The following is a 19,342-nucleotide window of genomic DNA, read 5'->3' as shown; positions in this document are numbered from 1 at the left end:
ACAAAATAAAGATTTTGTGGAGCACATTTTGATCCAAGAACTTCAAGTATCGAGGTGACAACAAAATTCATTTTAAAAACATAAGCAAAAAATAAAATAAGTGCAAATAAATATATTCTAATATCAATTAAATACAATTTATAAAATGATTAACAATTTCATATCTTACTTCTTCGATTAGATCAATCCTACTCTCAATAATCTTGTTTTAAATATAATTAAATTTTTTATCATATAAACATTACATTTAATAATTTTTAGATTTTAAATGTAATTAAAGATCAAATTATCTAAAACATTACATTTAATACATTTTTATAATTTAAAATGCAATTAAAGTTCAAATTATCTATAACAAATTTTTACTGCAAGTTTAAACTTGAACTAGCAAAAAACAGAGAAACGATAAAAGGACGATATCAATCTCCAATCTCACATCTCTTGAAGAACACTCTTCATTCTTTAGTGAAATTTCTCAAGGGAAATTTAGAGTCGACATACTTCTGCAACGCTATAAGAAAGGTTGTAGCACTCAGAATCACAAAAACAGTGAAATTCAGAAGCTTTCTCTTACTAAAACCTTTTCAAATTAATGGGCAAGATGGGTTTCAAGTTATCGAAATCATTAGTGTTAATTTCTTTTATCTGACAGGAAGGAGCAGGCGAAGTAGTTTTGCTGCTGGGAATCTTATTTGGCACTGCAGTTGGGGACAGAGGTAGGGTTTTTGCTTCACTTTCCGCATTTAAGTTTTGAAAAAAAATGATATTTGCAGTGGGAAATGCGATCTTCTTACACTGCTCAGGCGAGTAAGGACCATGGCTTATTGTCTTCTTCCAGGACTGAATATAAAAATCTCCTAGGCTTTAACTAGCCATTTGCATGGCAATAAAAATCTCTCCAAAGATGCATTAAAATTGGGAAAAACGTTTTTTTAGCTTACCGTGAATAATATTCTGCATAGCCGTAGTTGCTGGGAAAACCTCAGATCAAGGAAGCCAAGTAGGTTTTATCAAGAGTTCACCAGTGTTAACGAGGCCTTCACTATGTTTTAATTTTTTTCTAGGCATTACTTAAACGGAAATTTTCTTTTTTAGACTGAGCATTCCTTTGGTGGGAAACAACCTCTATCAGGCTAGGTTGTTGGCATCAGGAAACATTAAAGCGTCCACTGGTAATGGCGTCCTCACCGTCCTCCTCTAGGATACCATCTTACTTCGTGAGACCCGAATTCACTTTGAAGCACATTTTGTTTTAAAGGTAATCCATAGAACCCAGCACCCGGAATTTTATGGACGTGTCATCCTTGATTGATGCTTTCGTTGTTCATTTCCCTTAACTTTGACCCTGTAATTTTGTGCTAAAAAACAGAATTCTACGTGTCTGTTTCGGCCTTCATCACAGCCTGTGTTAGAAAACAGAGATCAACTAAGACACACACTGCAATCACAATACGAAGCCCTTGCTTTACTTCTTCACTCATTGGATTAAAGGAAAAAAATACCAGAACAATTGGAGCTTTAGTGTTGTAACTATCATGCAAATCCAAATGACAGGGAAATGTCATCGAGCTAGCACATACAATGTTATATCTATCAATAAAATATTATAAAACATCTATACAGGGATGACTTATTCAAAGAATTGTCACCGACATTGATGAGAGTACATTTAAAGAATGGTGCTCCACAATATTAGATGAAAAACCACATCAGAACGGGAATGATGTATAAAATAGGCCAGTGGATGACAGTATATTGCAGCCATAGGGAAAGACGTTGTTTGAAAAGGCCTGGAGACATTCAGAGCAAAAGACATATATTATCAATGTATTCTATGAGTATGATTCTTGGAGGTGAATTAACTGGCAATGATGAAATTGGGCATAAGATTACCATGATATAATATGGTTGGATTCTTTTATCATAAGTTTGGGATTTATGTAATCCTGGGATGTATAAATACAAGGAGATAATTTTTAAAAGAACATCATTCAATCATTCTCTCACCCTTTGTTTTCACAGAATGTTTCTCTTTTATCAGATTGAGAACTGACATACAACAGTTGAGTATTTATTTTTCACAACATTGACGGTATTGTTTCTAATCTTTTTTGCCAATGTTGGACATTGCACACGATGAAGTTGAGTGGTCCATTTTGTCTGTTGTGGAAGTGAGGCAGGACCTGTTCATAGCTATGTTGCTGGTTTGTGTTCAGCGGTATGGCAATTTTTTTTAATATAATTATTGTGATTTTATTAAGGGGGTCTCAGCCTAAAGCCAAAAACAAATAAAACCATACAGAGATGAGGAAACTAGGATCCTGCGTGAACAACAGGCTAAAAACCAATAACTGGCACCATAACGAAGACATAATGAAAAGACAAAATACAGTTATTCAGGGAGGTTAGAGACCTCCATCGGGTGTAATGCCCCCTTTTCCCATAAAATTCCATTACGATCTGAAAGCACATTTTCCATTTCCCATGGGCTTATGGAATTATCATTAGGGAAATGAATTATATTATTTAAGCGTGTTATATTCAAGAACCATGTAAGTGTTGTTAAAGAGGGCAGCAAGGTTATGGGATCTTTTGTGTTATGTAATAAAGTTTTGTTTCTTAAGTGGCGTCACTAAGGTTGTGAGCAGGGTTCTTTTGAAGGGAAAAATGGAAGAATTTGAAATTGTCTTATGGAGGGAAAGTTGAGTGCTCAAGTGCCTATTTGATTTAAGCTGAGGAGGAAAGATGGTATGCTTGTTTATTTAATTGATTCTGTCAAAAAGATTGGACATCTTGTTTGGCTATCATTGGAGATTGGAGTATAGAAACCCCCTAGTTTCAATAACTAGATTAGTGGATGTAAATCCTTGATTTAGACTAGTGCAATTACGCATAGGGATTGTGTTCGCGCTGCAATTGCTGATTATATGGCAAGTTCTCAGGGCAGAGATCATTTTTGTGGATGATGTTTTTAAGTGCCATTGCTGTTGGTAATAGACGACTCTCATAGTGCCATTCTTGTTTATTTTGGCAACTTGTATAATGCCTATTTGTTTGAGTGATAGGCAGCTACCTTAGTGCCTAGGGTTTGTAATCTTGAGGTAGCTCCTTTAGCACCATAACTGTAGATTTGCTACATTTCAAATAATAAAATTTGCTGCTGTTGTTCCTTGAAATATCTGGTAATATTGAATTGACTGTAAGTAGAGATCATATTGAATAATAACATTAATTGGTTATTGTGGACGGTTGTGTTAATTGTCACATTTTTAAGGCCTTTTAATTCATTTCTTCGTATTATATTGAGGATAATATTGTTGCAGTAGATCTAATTTTGAATTAAGATCTAGACATGTATATTAGGGATATGACAGTGTTATCAAAGCTTTGATCCTACCAACCTAGGGAACAAGGGTTGACACAATTTGTTGAATAGTAGATATTAGTGTATCAAAGGAGACACGAGATGTTAGAAAGGACGAGGCACAATTTGGCAAAGAAAAAAATGTGTAGGCAATGTTTGAAATAGCGGTCAATCTGAATGCGGGGCAGAGGAAAATGTTTGAAGCACTCAAAGACACGATGGCAATGATGATAAAAGTTATCCAAGGGTAGAAAGCTTGTAGAATGCCAGAATCACCTACTTGAAGAATTGCATCAGAGGTTCACTAAATATTGGTTCTTGCCCAATCGCTTCCAACCCAAGTTCCTTCACAGAAGAGAAGATCCACCAAAAGAAGAGGCAATTGAGTCAATAATTTTTTTCAGCCCTTTATATATTGAATACAGAGCTCTCGAGCCAGAAGTTTAGGATGATCTATTATTTACTACTGTCTGCAACATTCAACCCTGAAATGGTCCTCAAACCCAAAACAAACCAGTTCAGGTACAGAATAACACTTAATTAAGATCCATTGATGAGAATACAGAGGATCATAAAAGAGTTGAGAGAGAGAGCCAAAGCCAAAAATTCAAAAGAATATAACGGGGGTCATCAAGAGGACTTCACTACTAGAATTGTTAATACTGCAGAGCAAAATCCACCATTAGACACCTTTTTCGAGCCAACAAGAGAAGAATTCCCCAACCACAAGAAAGGAAGAGGGAAGTAGAAACAAAATTCAGAAGAACGAAACTTCTCTTCTTGTATAAAGAACCTTGGAGGAGCAGTCACATATGTCAAGACAAAAGACAAATTCACTTCTTAGAGGTGATGTCAGAAAAATCAGATGAAGAGACAGAAAAGATCATGGAACTAGTGATAGACACATGAGAGACAAATTACATGATAGGGTCGAAGAAGAATTTGCAGAGCATAAGCCAAAAGAAGAAGCAAAGCCAAAACTAGAACCACCAAAAATAAGAGAGCAAGAATAGAAAGAACGTGCCATACAATTTGAAGTTGAAGGGTCCTGGATAGAAAAGGTATGCTAATAACTTCTAACAAACAGTTTGTTTGTAACAATGAACTCAAGGAGAAACAACCATTACAAATTGAATGTAAAATGTCTATAGTTGAAAAGAATCTTCTAAAGTTTGAGCCTCAACCCTATAAAATAGAATTTCAGAATCACCACATTGATAGGCATGCAGTTGAAGGAAATGTTTTTGACTCTAATGCTGAAATTCTTAGTCACAAGGATAGAAGTGTTGAGGGTATCCTCACAATTCTCATTTGGGCTAAGGAGAGTGAGTCCCTTGTTGGCAGCCTAAGGTATGAAAAAGATGATCATATTTCAGATTTGATCTTCCTCCTATGTCACTACAAAATTCTTGTTATCATGGAAAGTATGCTAAAAAGGGTGATAAAGGGATATGACTTGCAGTAGAGGTCATGTGGACTCTTTGATTCAAGTTCAAGATTGTTTTTGCATATGGGATCCAAGTGATCATTTGAGGGTCAAAGTGGATAGAGGCATTGCTACTAGTAGTGAGTTCTCCATCTACTGCATTTGCATTGAAAGGAAGTTTATGAGGAACCATATAGGGCCTGTTATGCATTCTAACCACATTGTGGAAGATCAACGTTCATAGTTCATTGATGACAATTGGGAGCTAAGTACCATATTTTAAGACAAGATCAAAGGTGATGGCGGTGGCCAAATGGAAATTCCGAGACCTTATGTGGAGATTCTAGAGTTTGCAGCCAAGAGGAAGACAAGAAATGTCATTTTGCCATTGTTGCGTATAGGCCTAAAGAGCTACATGAATGGAAAGGGCAATTGTTGGTAACAAAAGAGAAAGAGGTGCAAGTCCTAATTGAGATGGATAGCATGAATAAGCTTATTGAAGAGCTAACACTAAGTTGTAAGAGGGATCAGAGGACAAATGAAATGAATATTGCTAGGATTAAATATACAGTCACTCTTGCAGATTTGCAAATAGCGAAGAATAGTTTGGATAGGATGAAATCAGAATATTTGCATTTGAATAAAGATAGAGATATGGTCATTAGATTTGTGGGAAATGGCTATAAATGCATTTAGTGAAAAGAAGGAAAGTTTGATGAACTTACTATTGATGTGTTTTTTATGACCTCATGCAACATAGAATAAAATACTAAGTATCTTATCCTCTCTTGAACAACTCGGATACTAAACTATGTGATCAAACGAGACGACTCCAAGGTTCCGATAGTCAGGTCTTGACTTTATATGTGGATAGACTCGGTGAAATTGATGTGATTTTGCTGGAATCACAAGGGGACTTGTGTTTTGCTTGAACTTGCTGGAACTTGAGATCTAACTGACTTGAAAAAAAAAGGATAAAAGAGATAGGGGTTTAGAGATCCTATACTAATCCTAAGAATGTAGGAAATAATTGTTGAATAGGTGTAACCCAAACCAAGCTTTGCTTTGCCATGCGAGAACAACTACACAAAGAAGGTGCAATCTTCTAAGGTAAGCGAATGATTTTCATATTACCCATGCACACCAATATTATGAACAATGTGCCTACAATGATTGAAGTTAAGCTTCTAATTAAGTTCATTTTGAACACACATTGCAATTTACCATCAACAAATGCCAAGTGGTATGAACATATGTTCACTATTCATCAACAACAAGATCTTCCATCCATCTAATCAACATTAAAACAAATGAGAAGTAGAGATCTTGCAACAAAGTTTTGGCAACGATCTCCTTTTCTCCTACTCTATTCTATTTCTAATTGCCTTCTTATATCTATTAACCTTTACAAATGAGGAGAGCGAGCCTTTTATAGATTTCCCTTTACAAATGAATGGCTACAATCAAATCCAAATCAATGGCCAAGATAAAACCCTAATTAGGGTTAGTTACAACTAACATTGCATTACATTTAGTACTTGACTAATGATTTGATTACAATAAATTGGACACATGTCCTCCCTTGAATGTTGACCAATGAGTGATGAGGTTAGGTAAAAGAGAACTTTGTGCCTCCACATGTGGTAGTTATCCTCCTTGTTGGACGAGTCAAGTACATTGAATTTGGACGCTTTGACTTGGAATGATGTGATTCGGTTGATGATGACTAGGCGTCACTTCAGCTTGCTTATCTTGTAGATCATCACAAGTGTTTGTGGTTGAGCAATATCTCTTGATACTCAACATTTCCAATCGCTCTATGACGGATGTAATGATGGTGGGAGGTATTCCCGAATTGCATCAACTTGGGGTGATGAAGCTGACTTTCTAACTTTCATTTGAAACTATCCTTGATCACATCTCACTTTTCATTTTCATAACCGGGAATCCACCTCCTGGTGCTGCATATCATCTTCCATGTTCTTCACTGGGATCATCTTATCCATATCAGAAAGCTCGAGGAATGAGGTCCAATGAAATACCGCCTAGTCATCAAGCAAGCTGTCTTCTAGAAGATTCCTTCATCTATCCCTCTCTTTGGCTGCATATTCAACGAATCTAGACATGACTAAATTGAGCTCTTCCATTGTGACACTTGGCAAGCCATCTTGCTGCAATTCGATCACATCCAAGGCATTCGAGCAAACATTGAAGTGGCTCTCCCAATCTGGTGTATGCTTTTGCAAGTTGCTGATGAAGATCATAAGGGAGACCAAATCGTCCAGCTGATTCTTCCTAATAGACTCTAGCCCCTGAAAGTAAACAAACTTCATTTTCTCTTTCAATCCCTCCAAATTCAAGCTTCTAGAAGTGTGGACATCTTGTCCCAATAATTCCTCAATTGAAATGAGGATCTTTGATTGTATCTGTAAAATTGATCCTTCCATTTGCATGGACTCATCCTTCTCATGATCAAACACTGATTTCTTCATTGCCAAAGAACAAATACCACCCATTGTAATCATACATATTTCCCTCTTGAATTACTCCCTCCTGGATTAATGTTGATGTAGGAATCCGCTTCAACACTTTGAGGCAAGGAATAGTCTTGTCTTGGACTGGTTGAAACTCTTCCCACACTCCCTCCAAGCATTGCATCTTGCTTATGAGCAGCGTTGTTCTATTGTAGGCTTGGACAAACTGGACTAGGAAGTCCTCTACTTGTTTTGAAATATCTTCTATCTATTTTCGAATCTCTTGATATGTATTCCTCATTGCCTCGTGATCGTTAAGTCACCCTTGAGCAATAGTGATGGGTGGAACAAATGTAGGATCCCTCACGCCTTAGGGAATTTGACAACCTCTCAATGTATTCCTTGAGTTTCCTGTTCTCTATTTCTAACATTTCTTTCTTCTCTTCAACTTTGTTTAATCGTGCCTCAATAGCCTTGGCGTAATCATTCAGCTCCTGAAACTCTTGTTGCTTTGTGGATGGTCCAAGATCAACTGTGGTAACTTGATAGTCCATGGGAGTGATCTCATCTCTAGGCTTGTTAACTGTTGGGACAGCCACTTGCAAAATGTGAGATTGTGAATCATCTCTATTAATTTTAGAGAACTTCTTTGCCTTCTTCTTTTCTTTAGCCTTACCAATTTGGGCTAAGAAGTCATCTATATCTTCAATGGGCTGCACCTTCTACAACTTTCTTCTTTTCCATACTGTTAATCAACCAATCAGGAATTGTAGAAAATTGCATTCCATCCTCGAGCTAATGATCTTCATCAATTCCTCTCAAGGCGGTTATTATCTCTTCATCTGCTCCCCTCATATTGAGGTCTTCCACATCATCTCCTAAATGAACCTCAAGTTGAATGGTTGGAGATCCTAGTTGCTGTTCTTCATCCTCATGCGGTGCTGATTGAGCTGATGTGTGCTCATCCTGATATTATCTAGTAGGATCTTCGTATCGGAACCTTGTTCAGACTCATTGTCCTTCTCTGGCATGTCATTCTCCTTAACGGATGAGGAACTCATGATGGACTGAGGAGTGACGGATTTGTGCTTCTTGTGTCTGAATCTAGATTCTTGACTGGCAATCTCCTTGCCCTTTGCTTGTGTCCCTCCTACTATACCCTTTATTCTCTTAGGAGCTTGACCCTCTTCATCATCGTTTGTTCTCACATCACTTATAGTTCTCTCATCATCATTAAGAGAAGACTCTTCGCTTTTCATTTTCTCATAGGTCAAGGTGGTACTCTACCTTCTTAGCTTGTTGATTTGTTTGTCTACCCATTCTCTGGAGCAATCATTTGCTTCCCTCATTAGAATGTTCAAGTCCACCATCTTGGGCTGTGACCGATCAGGTGATGGAACGAGCTTGTCTTTCTCTTTTGCATATTAAGGATGAAAATGATTCCCATCATCTTTTACTTGATCAGGAATCGAGAAGAAGTTACACTTCCTTATGAAGTCCACTGACATTTGAGACCACATCTTTCTCCTAATTCCAAACTCATTTGTAAGATTTGCCCAGTTTTCCTCGATGTTAACCTAGTGTGTAAACTTTTCTCCTTTGGCTGTTAAAATCCTTTGAAATGGATCAAAACGGTTCCTAACCTTGTATGTTCCAAGGTGGAAAATTCCAATTCTTCGTTAACTGTATGTGCTGCTTTAGCAGTGGGGCATATCTCCATCATTTTTCCAAGTGTGATAGGAAAAGTTATACCTTGCCTATGCTTCTCTTTCTGAATGCAATCAAATTCAGATAGCTGCCTCACTACCTCAAGCAATACCATCTTGTCAGTTGGATGCCTAGGAAGCTTGTAAGGTTCAGAGGTGAATCCCTGGATTCTTATGTATGTGAAGGTAGGGAATTTGATAAACCATGATCCATATTTTTCCACTAATAACATTGCCTCCTTGGACAACCTCTTATGTACTCCATCCTGTAGCAACCGTGTGAGGTACATGGTGAATGTATCATTCACCCTTGTACTATTCTTTCTCATGTAGGTGGATTTGTGGATAGTATTCATACACCTTATGTTGTCCTTGCTTGTTCCCGACTTCACCTTTACATATTAGTCCTTTGTACTTGATGTGTCTTGCTAGCATGTAGGCTAAGTAAGAAGTCATGTATAAAGACTTCGTCCTCTCCAAATTCCTCAACCGTATATCCAAGTTATCACTTATGAACTTGGCCCAATTTTATCATTATTGTTCAAGCTGATATCTCCTCAATGAAGTAAAACATCTATGTCTCGAATAAAGCTCCTTGAGGTGCTCCCGTGATCTTGCTGAGTAGGAAGATCATATCACTAAACTCCTCCTTGAAATCTGAACTTAGGAGTTTCTTCGGTAGCTTGGAATGGTGATGCGTTGTCTCAAGAACCCACTCATTGTTAATGAGAGTCATACATGCATCTGGTCCTTTCTCGAACATAGCTTGGGTGTCCTCCTTAGTTATTGTTTGCATCCCTTGGTAATTGGGAATCCAAATGCCTCTCTTACCGCATCTTCGGTGAGATGTGCAAGCACCAACCCCTCCCATGTTCAGATTGTTCTTGATTGTGGGTCAGGTGAGCTCATTGCATTGTATTGTTGATGGGAATCCAGCTGCGTGGTAAATTCCACTCTTCATTATGTTGACCGTCAAGGGAGAGGGCAGCTGGTTCTTCGTTCCGTACAACCTTCATTTCATCTTTTTCCTATCCAGATACTCCATGTTGGTGTCTCCAACCTTCTTCCACTTGGAAGATATCTGAAATTGCGGATAGTATCCCTCAAGTACTTTCTTCAACTGAGTCTTTCTTGCAGCTATCCCCACCATTGACATGGTACTTGTATGAAGCTGGAAGTCAATAAATTTGAACAAATAATTTTCCAGAGTTAACCTAGGTTCTGATTTCAATTGATTTTCAGACTTATTAGCTTTTTAAAATCAGAAAATTGAAACTAGGTAATGCTGATTATGAAACATACAAAGGATTTGATCAAAATCTGGAAATTTCACCTTAAAGAAACTTGATTTTCAAACTTAAGAAAGGTCTTATTTTAATTTGTAAATCTAAAAATGTCCTTCAACTCAGAAAATTGAAGTGATATTGCAACCAAATTTACTGTCTTGAGTCTGATTTCTGAGTGTAAAAGTCTGAAACAGAGTCTGGAAATCATTTTTATCAGCTGAATGTTGCTCTTCCACTTGCGCGATTTATATTGTTGATGCAATCTGCATTTGCATTGGCTGGAAATGAAACGTTTTTAGCTTGAAGTGATGGCTGGAAATGATGCAATTCAGCCTTGAGGCAATGACGACTTCAGCTAGCAATGGCGTCTTCCTTCATGTTCAAATTGTCCCTGATGATGGCACAATCATCTCAATGGTGGTGCAATCTCCCTTAACACCTTAGGCGATCTCAATCTCTTTGTCCTTCCAGCTGACTTGGAGTCGAATCAGCAGCTTAATGATTATTTTAATGCTGGACGTGTTTTATCCAGCACTTCACCTCTTGTTTCCACCACGCAGCGAATGTGGGACAAATAAAATGCTAAATCAGCCAGGTGAGGAAAAACGATATACATTGGGAAAATACAACTCAGCCATAATTTCCTTTATTTCATCCACCAAATGAAATGGTGGAAAATTGCTCTTCATCAGGACTGATTTGCCCTTAAAAATCCTCACTTAACTTTATCTCATGCCTCTTGGTGGAAAATCAACACTCATCAAGACACTTAATTTTGGTCAACTCTTTGTAGTTCAACTCCAAGTGGAAAATTGACCTCCATCAGTTGACTAAATTTATGATGTTTTTGCATTATTTGATCTCTTACTCTTCAAGTGGAAAATCGATCCTCATTAGGAGTCATGAATTTTACTTAATACACCTTACTTTGGTCACTTTTCCTCCGAAGTGGAAAATTGTGGGTCATCAGGATTTTCACTTTCCGTGTATATTTCACCTTGTAAGCCTGGTGGAAAAACAACCTCGATCGAGACATTGGATTCCCTTTGTTTTGTCTTGAGTAGAAATTCTTCAATCATCGGGACTTTCCACAATAAGACTTCATTTGCTTGTTAAACAAGTCTTGGAGTGGAAATTCGACCTCCAACAGTACTTTACTTGTCCTCAACATTAAATAGGTAACTTAATGCTCAAAATGGAGTGGAAAATGGTCCTCCACTGGGACTTTACTGATTTTCACTTAATTGCTCAGTGGGAAAACGTTTTCCATTGGGACTTTGTTGATTTTCATGCTTTTCAAGCCCAATTTTGTTAATTCATGCATTGGAAATTCTATTTCCATCGGGACTTTGCGATTTTCCCTAGTTTCCAAGGGTGGAAAATCAAATTCCATCGGGACTTTGTGCATTTTTAGGTTCATTTCATCTCCTAGGAGTGGAAAAACGACCCCTATAGGGACTTTTAACATTTTGACACAAACTTTGTGTCAATTAGCAACATTTTCATCATTTTTCACTCAAATTTTAAGGCAAATTGAAACTCAACACTTAGAAAAATAAATTGCCAAGCTGAGGCAACTTGACACTTAGGATAAGATAGGGAGGGTTATGTTTCTGAGGCAACTTGACACTTCGGATAAGTAGGGAGGGTTATGTTTTTTTTTTCAATTTTTAATTTTAAAATACACATTTTTTGAGAACCCTGTGGGTTCACCTCAAGTTTTCTCAGTTTTGTCCTGGCTGGGGCCCAGTTATGTCAAACATACTTGGGCTGAATAGCTAGGCTGGGCCTAGACTCTAGCTGAATGCAGGTTCGAACGGGGTTCACATGTTTTTGGGTTCTACTCCATTTTTTTCTTCTTAGAACGATTATAGGTAGCTTCAGTTTTTTCAGTTCTGTCTGCCAATTGCTGTATATCTTAAGAGGCTTTACTTTTGAGTCTCATCAATCTGCTTTTTTTTTGTGGATATCAGTGTTATTTCTATTCATTTCTCCCAATGGATTAAAAAATTGTCATTTTTATTCATTTCTCCTAATGGGTAAAATAATTCTTTATTTTGTTTATTACTCCTAATTGGATAACAAATAATTTGATTATCAAAGCAAATCACCCTGCATCTTCTGCTCACTGATTTCATTTGTTCCATTGGCAGAAAGCAACAAAGGTTCTATCAGAGCAAACATGGCTGGTGCAGAGGTGGATGCAGTGGATTTTGAGCCAGAAGACGATGATCTTATGGATGATGATGCAACGATGGAGGAGGCAACTACCAATGCAAATGCAGACATGGCTCCTTCAGTTCCAGCACCTAAGTTAAAATCTACGATAACTGGCACTACCTCACAACTGCAGCTGAGTGATGGGCATGAGCAAGGTCCACCCAAGAAGACAAAAGGGAGGGGTTTCAAAGAAGAAATTGATGTTGAACGCAATTCCCGGTTTGCAGCCAGAGACTTTGATTCTCTTGATTCTGGTGGTGGCCCTGGCCCTCAGAGATGTATCCTTTTGTTTTTGGAATGTGATGTCCTTATACCGACCCTGACTATTTTACAGTTGTAAATGGTTGGGACAGTTGTGATGAGATAGCAATTTTTTCTGCACATTTGAAAACATGTTTTTCATTCTATAATGTATATTTAAATGTATTTATAATTTTGTATTAGAAGCCTTGTGGCAATTGATGATGTTAATCCACGTCTTTGTGTTTGTTGCAATGTTGTTTCTGTGAAAGTAATTTATTCATGTGTATTGTTAAATCAATATTTTCTTTGGTCTTTTATCTTTAATGATGCTAGCTATTGAGGGCTGGATCATCTTGGTAACTGGAGTACACGAAGAGGCACAAGAGGTTGATCTTCAGGAGCTATTTGGCGAGTATGGAGAAATAAAGAACCTGCACCTGAATTTAGATCGCAGAACTGGATTTGTAAAGGTTTGTTAATAGTCCAGAGTTTTAATAATTACTTTTCATTTTATTTGCTTATTGAATGAATGAATGAATGAGTTTTAATGGTGTCCACAAGACCATCAGTCTATGGGGACCAAGAGCATCTTTGTTAACAATTTTAAAGTTCTTTTCATTGTCGACTCTTCTGTTGTGAATCTTGATAAAGAAGCCTGCCATTTTGTCAAGTCTTGCCTCCTCAAATAACTCATTTAGACTGCTCCCTTTCAAATTGTCCTCATTGTGTACGGATATCCTCATATGCAGCACACTCAAAGATGAAGTGCTATTCAGTTTTCACCACCCTTTATTGCAGAAAAGACAACTTCTTTCATCCCACTCCTCCTTAAGGACTGCCCATCTACCTGTCTCATATCTAAGATGGTGGAACCCAGTTCTGATTTGTGCAACTATAAGTCTAGCCTTTCCCTTAATTGCTTCCCTTAGGTAGTCTTTTTCATCATGCTTCTCCAAGGGGTTGGAACTCTTTGATATAATGTGCTTTTTTTCGACCAACCTGCTTTGTCCACATGGCAGTCCTAAATGTTTCAAACACAAACTTTTTTATCTTATTAAAACTGTTGGGACAATCTTACAAATCAATGTCCCACTTGCTTATCCATTTGTTGTTCTGTTTCATTCATTCAAGTCTTCTTCCTTTGTTTGCGTTGCTTATCCATGTTTTAAACTTTTTTTAAATAACTTAGCAAATGAAGTATTGGTGAGGCTTCCATTGGAAACATTCGTGCTTCTGCTAAAAGGATCTCATACAGAACTATTGACTTGACTTTGAGACTACTAATAATTAGATGCTTTTGGATTTTTTCTAATTGCCTGCACTTGTGGTTTGACATGCTACTCCCTCAAATTTCACAACCATAAAGGACAACTGGTGTAACCAACGAACCAAAGAGGGTGTTCTTGGTTTTCCAATCCCATAACTCCACTTTCCTATGTCTGTTTTGCAAGAGATAGGAAGCCTTCCATCCTCGAAACCTTTTTGACCTACAAGTCTCCCAGCTGAACTTATTGTAGAAATCAATTCCCAAGTACTTGTATTCTTCCACTATCTCCAACAGACAACCATCAAACATGAAGTTAATTTGCTGCTTCTTTCTTCTCAAAGAGAAGACCATGACTTTAGTCTTGTTGGTATTTACTCGCATTCCAACCTCTTGGCAAAAAAGTTGGATAACTCCTATGTTTACTGCTTTATATCTATGTACAAAAAAGTCTGCTCCTTATTTAATTAAAAGCAAGTGCTTAGTTTGCTAGTATGAGAGTTGAAAATTTTATATTATGAAGTGTTTCTAAACATAATTAGGAGAGTTGCTTTGACAACTCTAATAAGTGTTCCTCCACATATCCTTACTCTGTCAACTTTTGCTATTACTCGAGAATCATTACAATCATGGAACTAAAATAAATTTTATAGCTATTTCTTATGTGTTATTACGTGAGTATCTTTTAACCTATCGACAAAACATTTTTTTGCTTGTTAAGCAAGGGGTTCTATTCGTTTTTTTTGTTCGAACTATGAAAGACATTACATCACACAATTATGTTTGACTAACCTAACCTGAAAGACATTACATTATACAATTCGTTTTTGGATCAGCCAATCTTAAACCACACTGAGATGGACTCTTGATAGGTCCATATTCTACTAAAAAACTTTGGTTGGGCCACTAAAATAAACATGCATTGTAAATACCGTGGAACAGTGTAACAAACCAGCCTATATTGAAAACAATTTTACTGGACATGCCCTTTCCTATTATCCACAATAAACAGAACCAAGCTACAAACATTTATAGTCTAAAGTCTAAACTGAAAAGTACAATGCAGGAACAGATCTTCCAAAATGTCAAAAAGAGACAGAGGAGATCACTTTCTGTCATCTGGAGTATCCTCATCTGCATCCCGAGACTGGAAAGTAGAGACCAGTAGTTCTGATGGGAATTTTATGTCCGTATTTTCAACCATAAGTCACATTAACTGATAAATAATCATCAATCTGGTTTACATTTCAGCAATCTTGCTGGCCACTGTGCCAAGGAATTTAGAAAAGCAACTTAAGAAGAGCCAGTACTTATGACCAGAACTTCTGTGGCCAAAGATTTGGCTTCAGTATGAATGTTTTGCAAGTTCTAGAAGCCCCTAAATTAGAAAAATGATTCTGTAGGTTCACCCTTGAACAGGATTCACATTTTCTGTCATGCTCCAAACCAAAACAAATATGTTGTACAAGTATTAAGAATGGCAAGACCATTCCAAGCCAATTTTTTTTAATGAAAAATATTAATGACGTACATGATTCTTGGGTAATTAAAATAATCCACCAAGATGCTTGCATAGTTGCACCTATAGATTATATGGTGATTCTTGTTGATTCCCCATCAGAATTGACTTTGATCTAGGATCTAAAGCCTTCCATTTTATCAAGGATTTCCTTCCTTTATTGCCTTGATTCTATCAGCATGGTTATCTAACTTAACTTTCTTGAATAGTTTTAATTTTTTTTAAACCAATCAAAGCAGTAACAATCTATAAAAGTATTGTAATTTTAATCTTTTTACAAGTTTTTGTTGTAATTTCAGTACGAATCATTTCAAGTGTAAACGCACTAATTAGGTCAAAATTCTAATGCCGCTGGAAGCATTGTGACAACTATTCTTTTTCTATTAGGAGAATAGAAGGCTGTATGGTGTATCAGCATAAGACTAACTGCTATTTAGATTAATCCTATTAGTTTTTCTGTAGATCTGAAACAGGTTAAAAAAAACAAGATCCCTACTGAGTTAGCCTCTGTTTCCGTGGTCATGTGTCTGAATTATTCCATTTTTTCTCACCATGTCTGCTTCCCCATATGCATTCATTTTGGATTTCTTAGTGACAATATTTCTATGCTCGGATTTCTCAATCTGTCTTTTTAGGTCTCTTATCTTAGGATTGAAGAAAGCTTATCTGATATTACAAGTGATTCATCTTTTTTTCAACAGTTGGTCTTGTTTAGAATTCCTTCAATGTGGACTTCTTCCTTAAGCAATACGAGTTGTGGTGCGTCTGATATCTTTATGTTTGTTTAGATTTGTGGGTTTTCCTCTTTGACCAGATGATTCCACTTTTTGGGCTAATCACCCTTTCAGATTTAAGCATTAAACCTTGCCTGGTGTCGCTCATGATTGGCTTTTGGGCATCAACACCCCTCTCATCACTTGGACTTTTGCCAGGCTCTTGAGTTTGGTCTTGCTGAACTATTTGTTTGCTGCATTCCCTTGTATGTCAGTCCATTGGATCAAGTTCTAGATTGCCCATATAGACCAGTCCTAGGACAACAAATCCAATAGATCACTACTTATCAGATTGCCTCTGTGGCCCCTGAAGTGTTGTTTCTAATCCCATTAATCACTGACAGGGCTTATAGCAGCATAGATCAATTTGTTCCTTAGCTTCATAATTGCAGAGGTTTGTGAAAAGAACCATATTCTCATTCCAGAAACATACACCCAATCAATTTTGCTACAGTCCACTATTTTCTTTAATATCGGGAAAGAATTCTTCCATTTGTATGTACATGTAACATGTCTTGGAATTGAAATATGTGCACCAACAATATTTGTATTTGAGCCAAGCTTCGCTAGCTCAAAATACTTATAAATAGGGTGATGAGAGTCAACCCTCCAGCCTTAGCCTGTTACTCAAGAATTTCTATCAATTGGGCTGTCAAATCCTGCATTTGTATGTGATGCCCTGCAAAATGGACAAGGTTAGCAAATGACAAACAACACAAGACACACAAGAAAATCGTTAGTGTTATTTAATCAAAAACTAATCTAATCAGACATATCAAGAGAGACACTAAAATCATGCTAATATCTCTAACTAATGAAACAAAGATAATGAGGCATCTCCAAATGCCTCTTAACATGCTCTTAGCTCCTTCTCCCTTGTTCCTCTCCTCTCCAAGTTCCAAAATAGTGTAGCTCTCAGCAGCTTTTTGCACTATGGATGCTTATGGAGGATTGAGATTGTAGTATTGTGCTCCAAATGTAAAATGAAAAGCTAATATCAAGCTATTGATGCTAAAATGATTTATTTTAACCAAAATGACAAGATATTAGTTAATTATGCTAAAATGCTCTCTTAAAATGCCTATAGCTTAAATGCATACAAGTTTTCAGGATCTGGATTATGAAGAAATGGGCTCTATTTATAGGAAAAATGGAGCAATGGATGTTTGAGATTGAGCAATCTCAACAAGGGTCAGGATTGAATGATTTCAAATCCATGTGAGGGGTTTCAACCCAATCCCAGGATGACAAGTGTCAATGTGAGATAGGTTGAGAGGGGAGGGGATAAGCATTAAATGCTTGACATGACTTTGGGAGTTAAAGTCAAGGTTGGTTGAATGAATAAACTCTTTATTCAAAGAATAAAGCTTTTATCCAATGGATAAACTCTTGTGCAAATGTGAAATGGAGGAATATGGTCAAAACAATAAATGTTTGGGGAGACAAATTTGAAATAACCATAAATGGTTATGTAAGAGCCATAAATGGTCATGTAAGAGCCATTAGTGGTCTTGGAAGACTTTGGGGGTTAATTTGTTGAACACACAAAGCATTAAATGCTTTTCAAAGACTTTGGAGTCTTTGAGAAGTGACTCCATTTTGCTTAGGAATGTGACAATAATTAGGGGATGGATTAGGCTAATTAGGAAGGGGTTAGAAGAATCTAGAAGGGGATTAGATTTGCAAGTGGGTTTGGTGGGTGAGGGAAAATAGGATTTTATTAAAATAAAAATTCATTTATTTCAATAAATGTGTGCAAGTTGTATTTGTAGGAAAATGCAAGTGGGGGGGATAATGATTTAAATAAATGTTTTATTTAATTTATTTAAAAGAGGAATAGGGGGATTTTAATTAAATAAATAGATTTTATTTATTTAATTGATTTGTATTTGGTTTAATGAATGAATTAAAATAAATTGAATAATTTATTTAATTAATAAAAAAATGTTTGGGGATGAATTAATTAAATATTAATTTAATTAACTGATGGCTTGTAGATTTTTAATCAAATAAATAGCGAATATTTATTTAATTAAGCTGGACAGATTTGTGTGACTACAGTATGCTATACCATATACCCTTTGTATACATTTGTTGCATGTATGCACAGGTACTACAATTCCTTGCATTCAAGAGTGATAACCGTGCACATGGAGTATATGCTTTGACATTTATGAGCAATGAGTGTGCGTGTGCATGCAAGAGTGACATATTGTATGTGCATACTTCTTTTACTAGCAAGTCAAATTTTAAACTTGCATTTATTTTTCATGAACATTTGTCAATTGATACCCAGAGTTGCATGATCAGGGATATAGATATGGTTATGCCATATGGGCACAACTATTTTTCAAGATATGACAATCACATATATAATTTTAATTTTTGAAAAACAATTGTCCAAATAATAAATTAATTCTCATGTTTAAATCTTAATTAGAAAATTAAAGCAGAATAAACCGAATATAAATTAAAAAAATATTGAAGTCAAAATATTAAGAAAAAATAATAATTATATGAAAAAATGAAATTAATAATAAACAGTAGTAAACTCAAATATAATAAATAAAAATTATTAATAATTAAAACGAAACAGATAAAAAAATATAATATCTTATAAAAAAGTCAGGTTTAAATAACAGGTAGTTTTTCAATATTTGCATGAATGTTTAATATTGTACTATGCATTTTGTATTCATATTTCTAGATGGCAGTCAAAAACAATTCAGCAATATGTTCAACATTACACACCTATTGTATGCATTTTCTATTCATTTTGGGATTGGCAATCACATTCATTTACAGAGAACACAAAAAGGTTGATTCTGTGTTTTCACAGAAGCGGGTAGAGGAATTTAGGGCAGTGAAAAAAAATTAGGAGACAGTAAAACTAAAAAATCGCAGGGGAAAATTCATATTCAAATTTATTCAAAAAATAAGGGTTTTTAATGTTTTAGGTGTTTATTTATTTCACCTGGATACAACACAGATGAACACATTAGTAACATTACCAAATCCAGATGTATTTGGTGCTGCTAAAATTTTGCCCTGATTTTGGGTATGGGCA

General features: G+C 36.3%; 1 protein-coding gene across 1 annotated transcript in view; it reads left to right on the top strand.

Moving 5' to 3' along the window:
• The first annotated feature begins 373 nt into the window (after window positions 1-373).
• Window positions 374-19,342, top strand: part of LOC131051285 (RNA-binding protein Y14A) — a 35,249-nt gene continuing 16,280 nt past the window's right edge. Inside the window, exons 1-4 of the mRNA XM_057985731.2 lie at window positions 374-522; window positions 653-716; window positions 12,410-12,754; window positions 13,053-13,189. Coding sequence (XP_057841714.2) covers window positions 12,439-12,754; window positions 13,053-13,189 — 453 coding nt within the window. The 5' untranslated portion in view covers window positions 374-522; window positions 653-716; window positions 12,410-12,438. The remainder of the gene's footprint in view (window positions 523-652; window positions 717-12,409; window positions 12,755-13,052; window positions 13,190-19,342) is intronic.

Source organism: Cryptomeria japonica, chromosome 9 (assembly GCF_030272615.1).
Source record: "Cryptomeria japonica chromosome 9, Sugi_1.0, whole genome shotgun sequence".
Classification (NCBI taxonomy): Eukaryota; Viridiplantae; Streptophyta; class Pinopsida; order Cupressales; family Cupressaceae; genus Cryptomeria; species Cryptomeria japonica.
The sequence above is the reverse complement of the archived record's forward strand: the minus strand, read 5'-3'. Positions and strand labels throughout refer to the sequence as shown.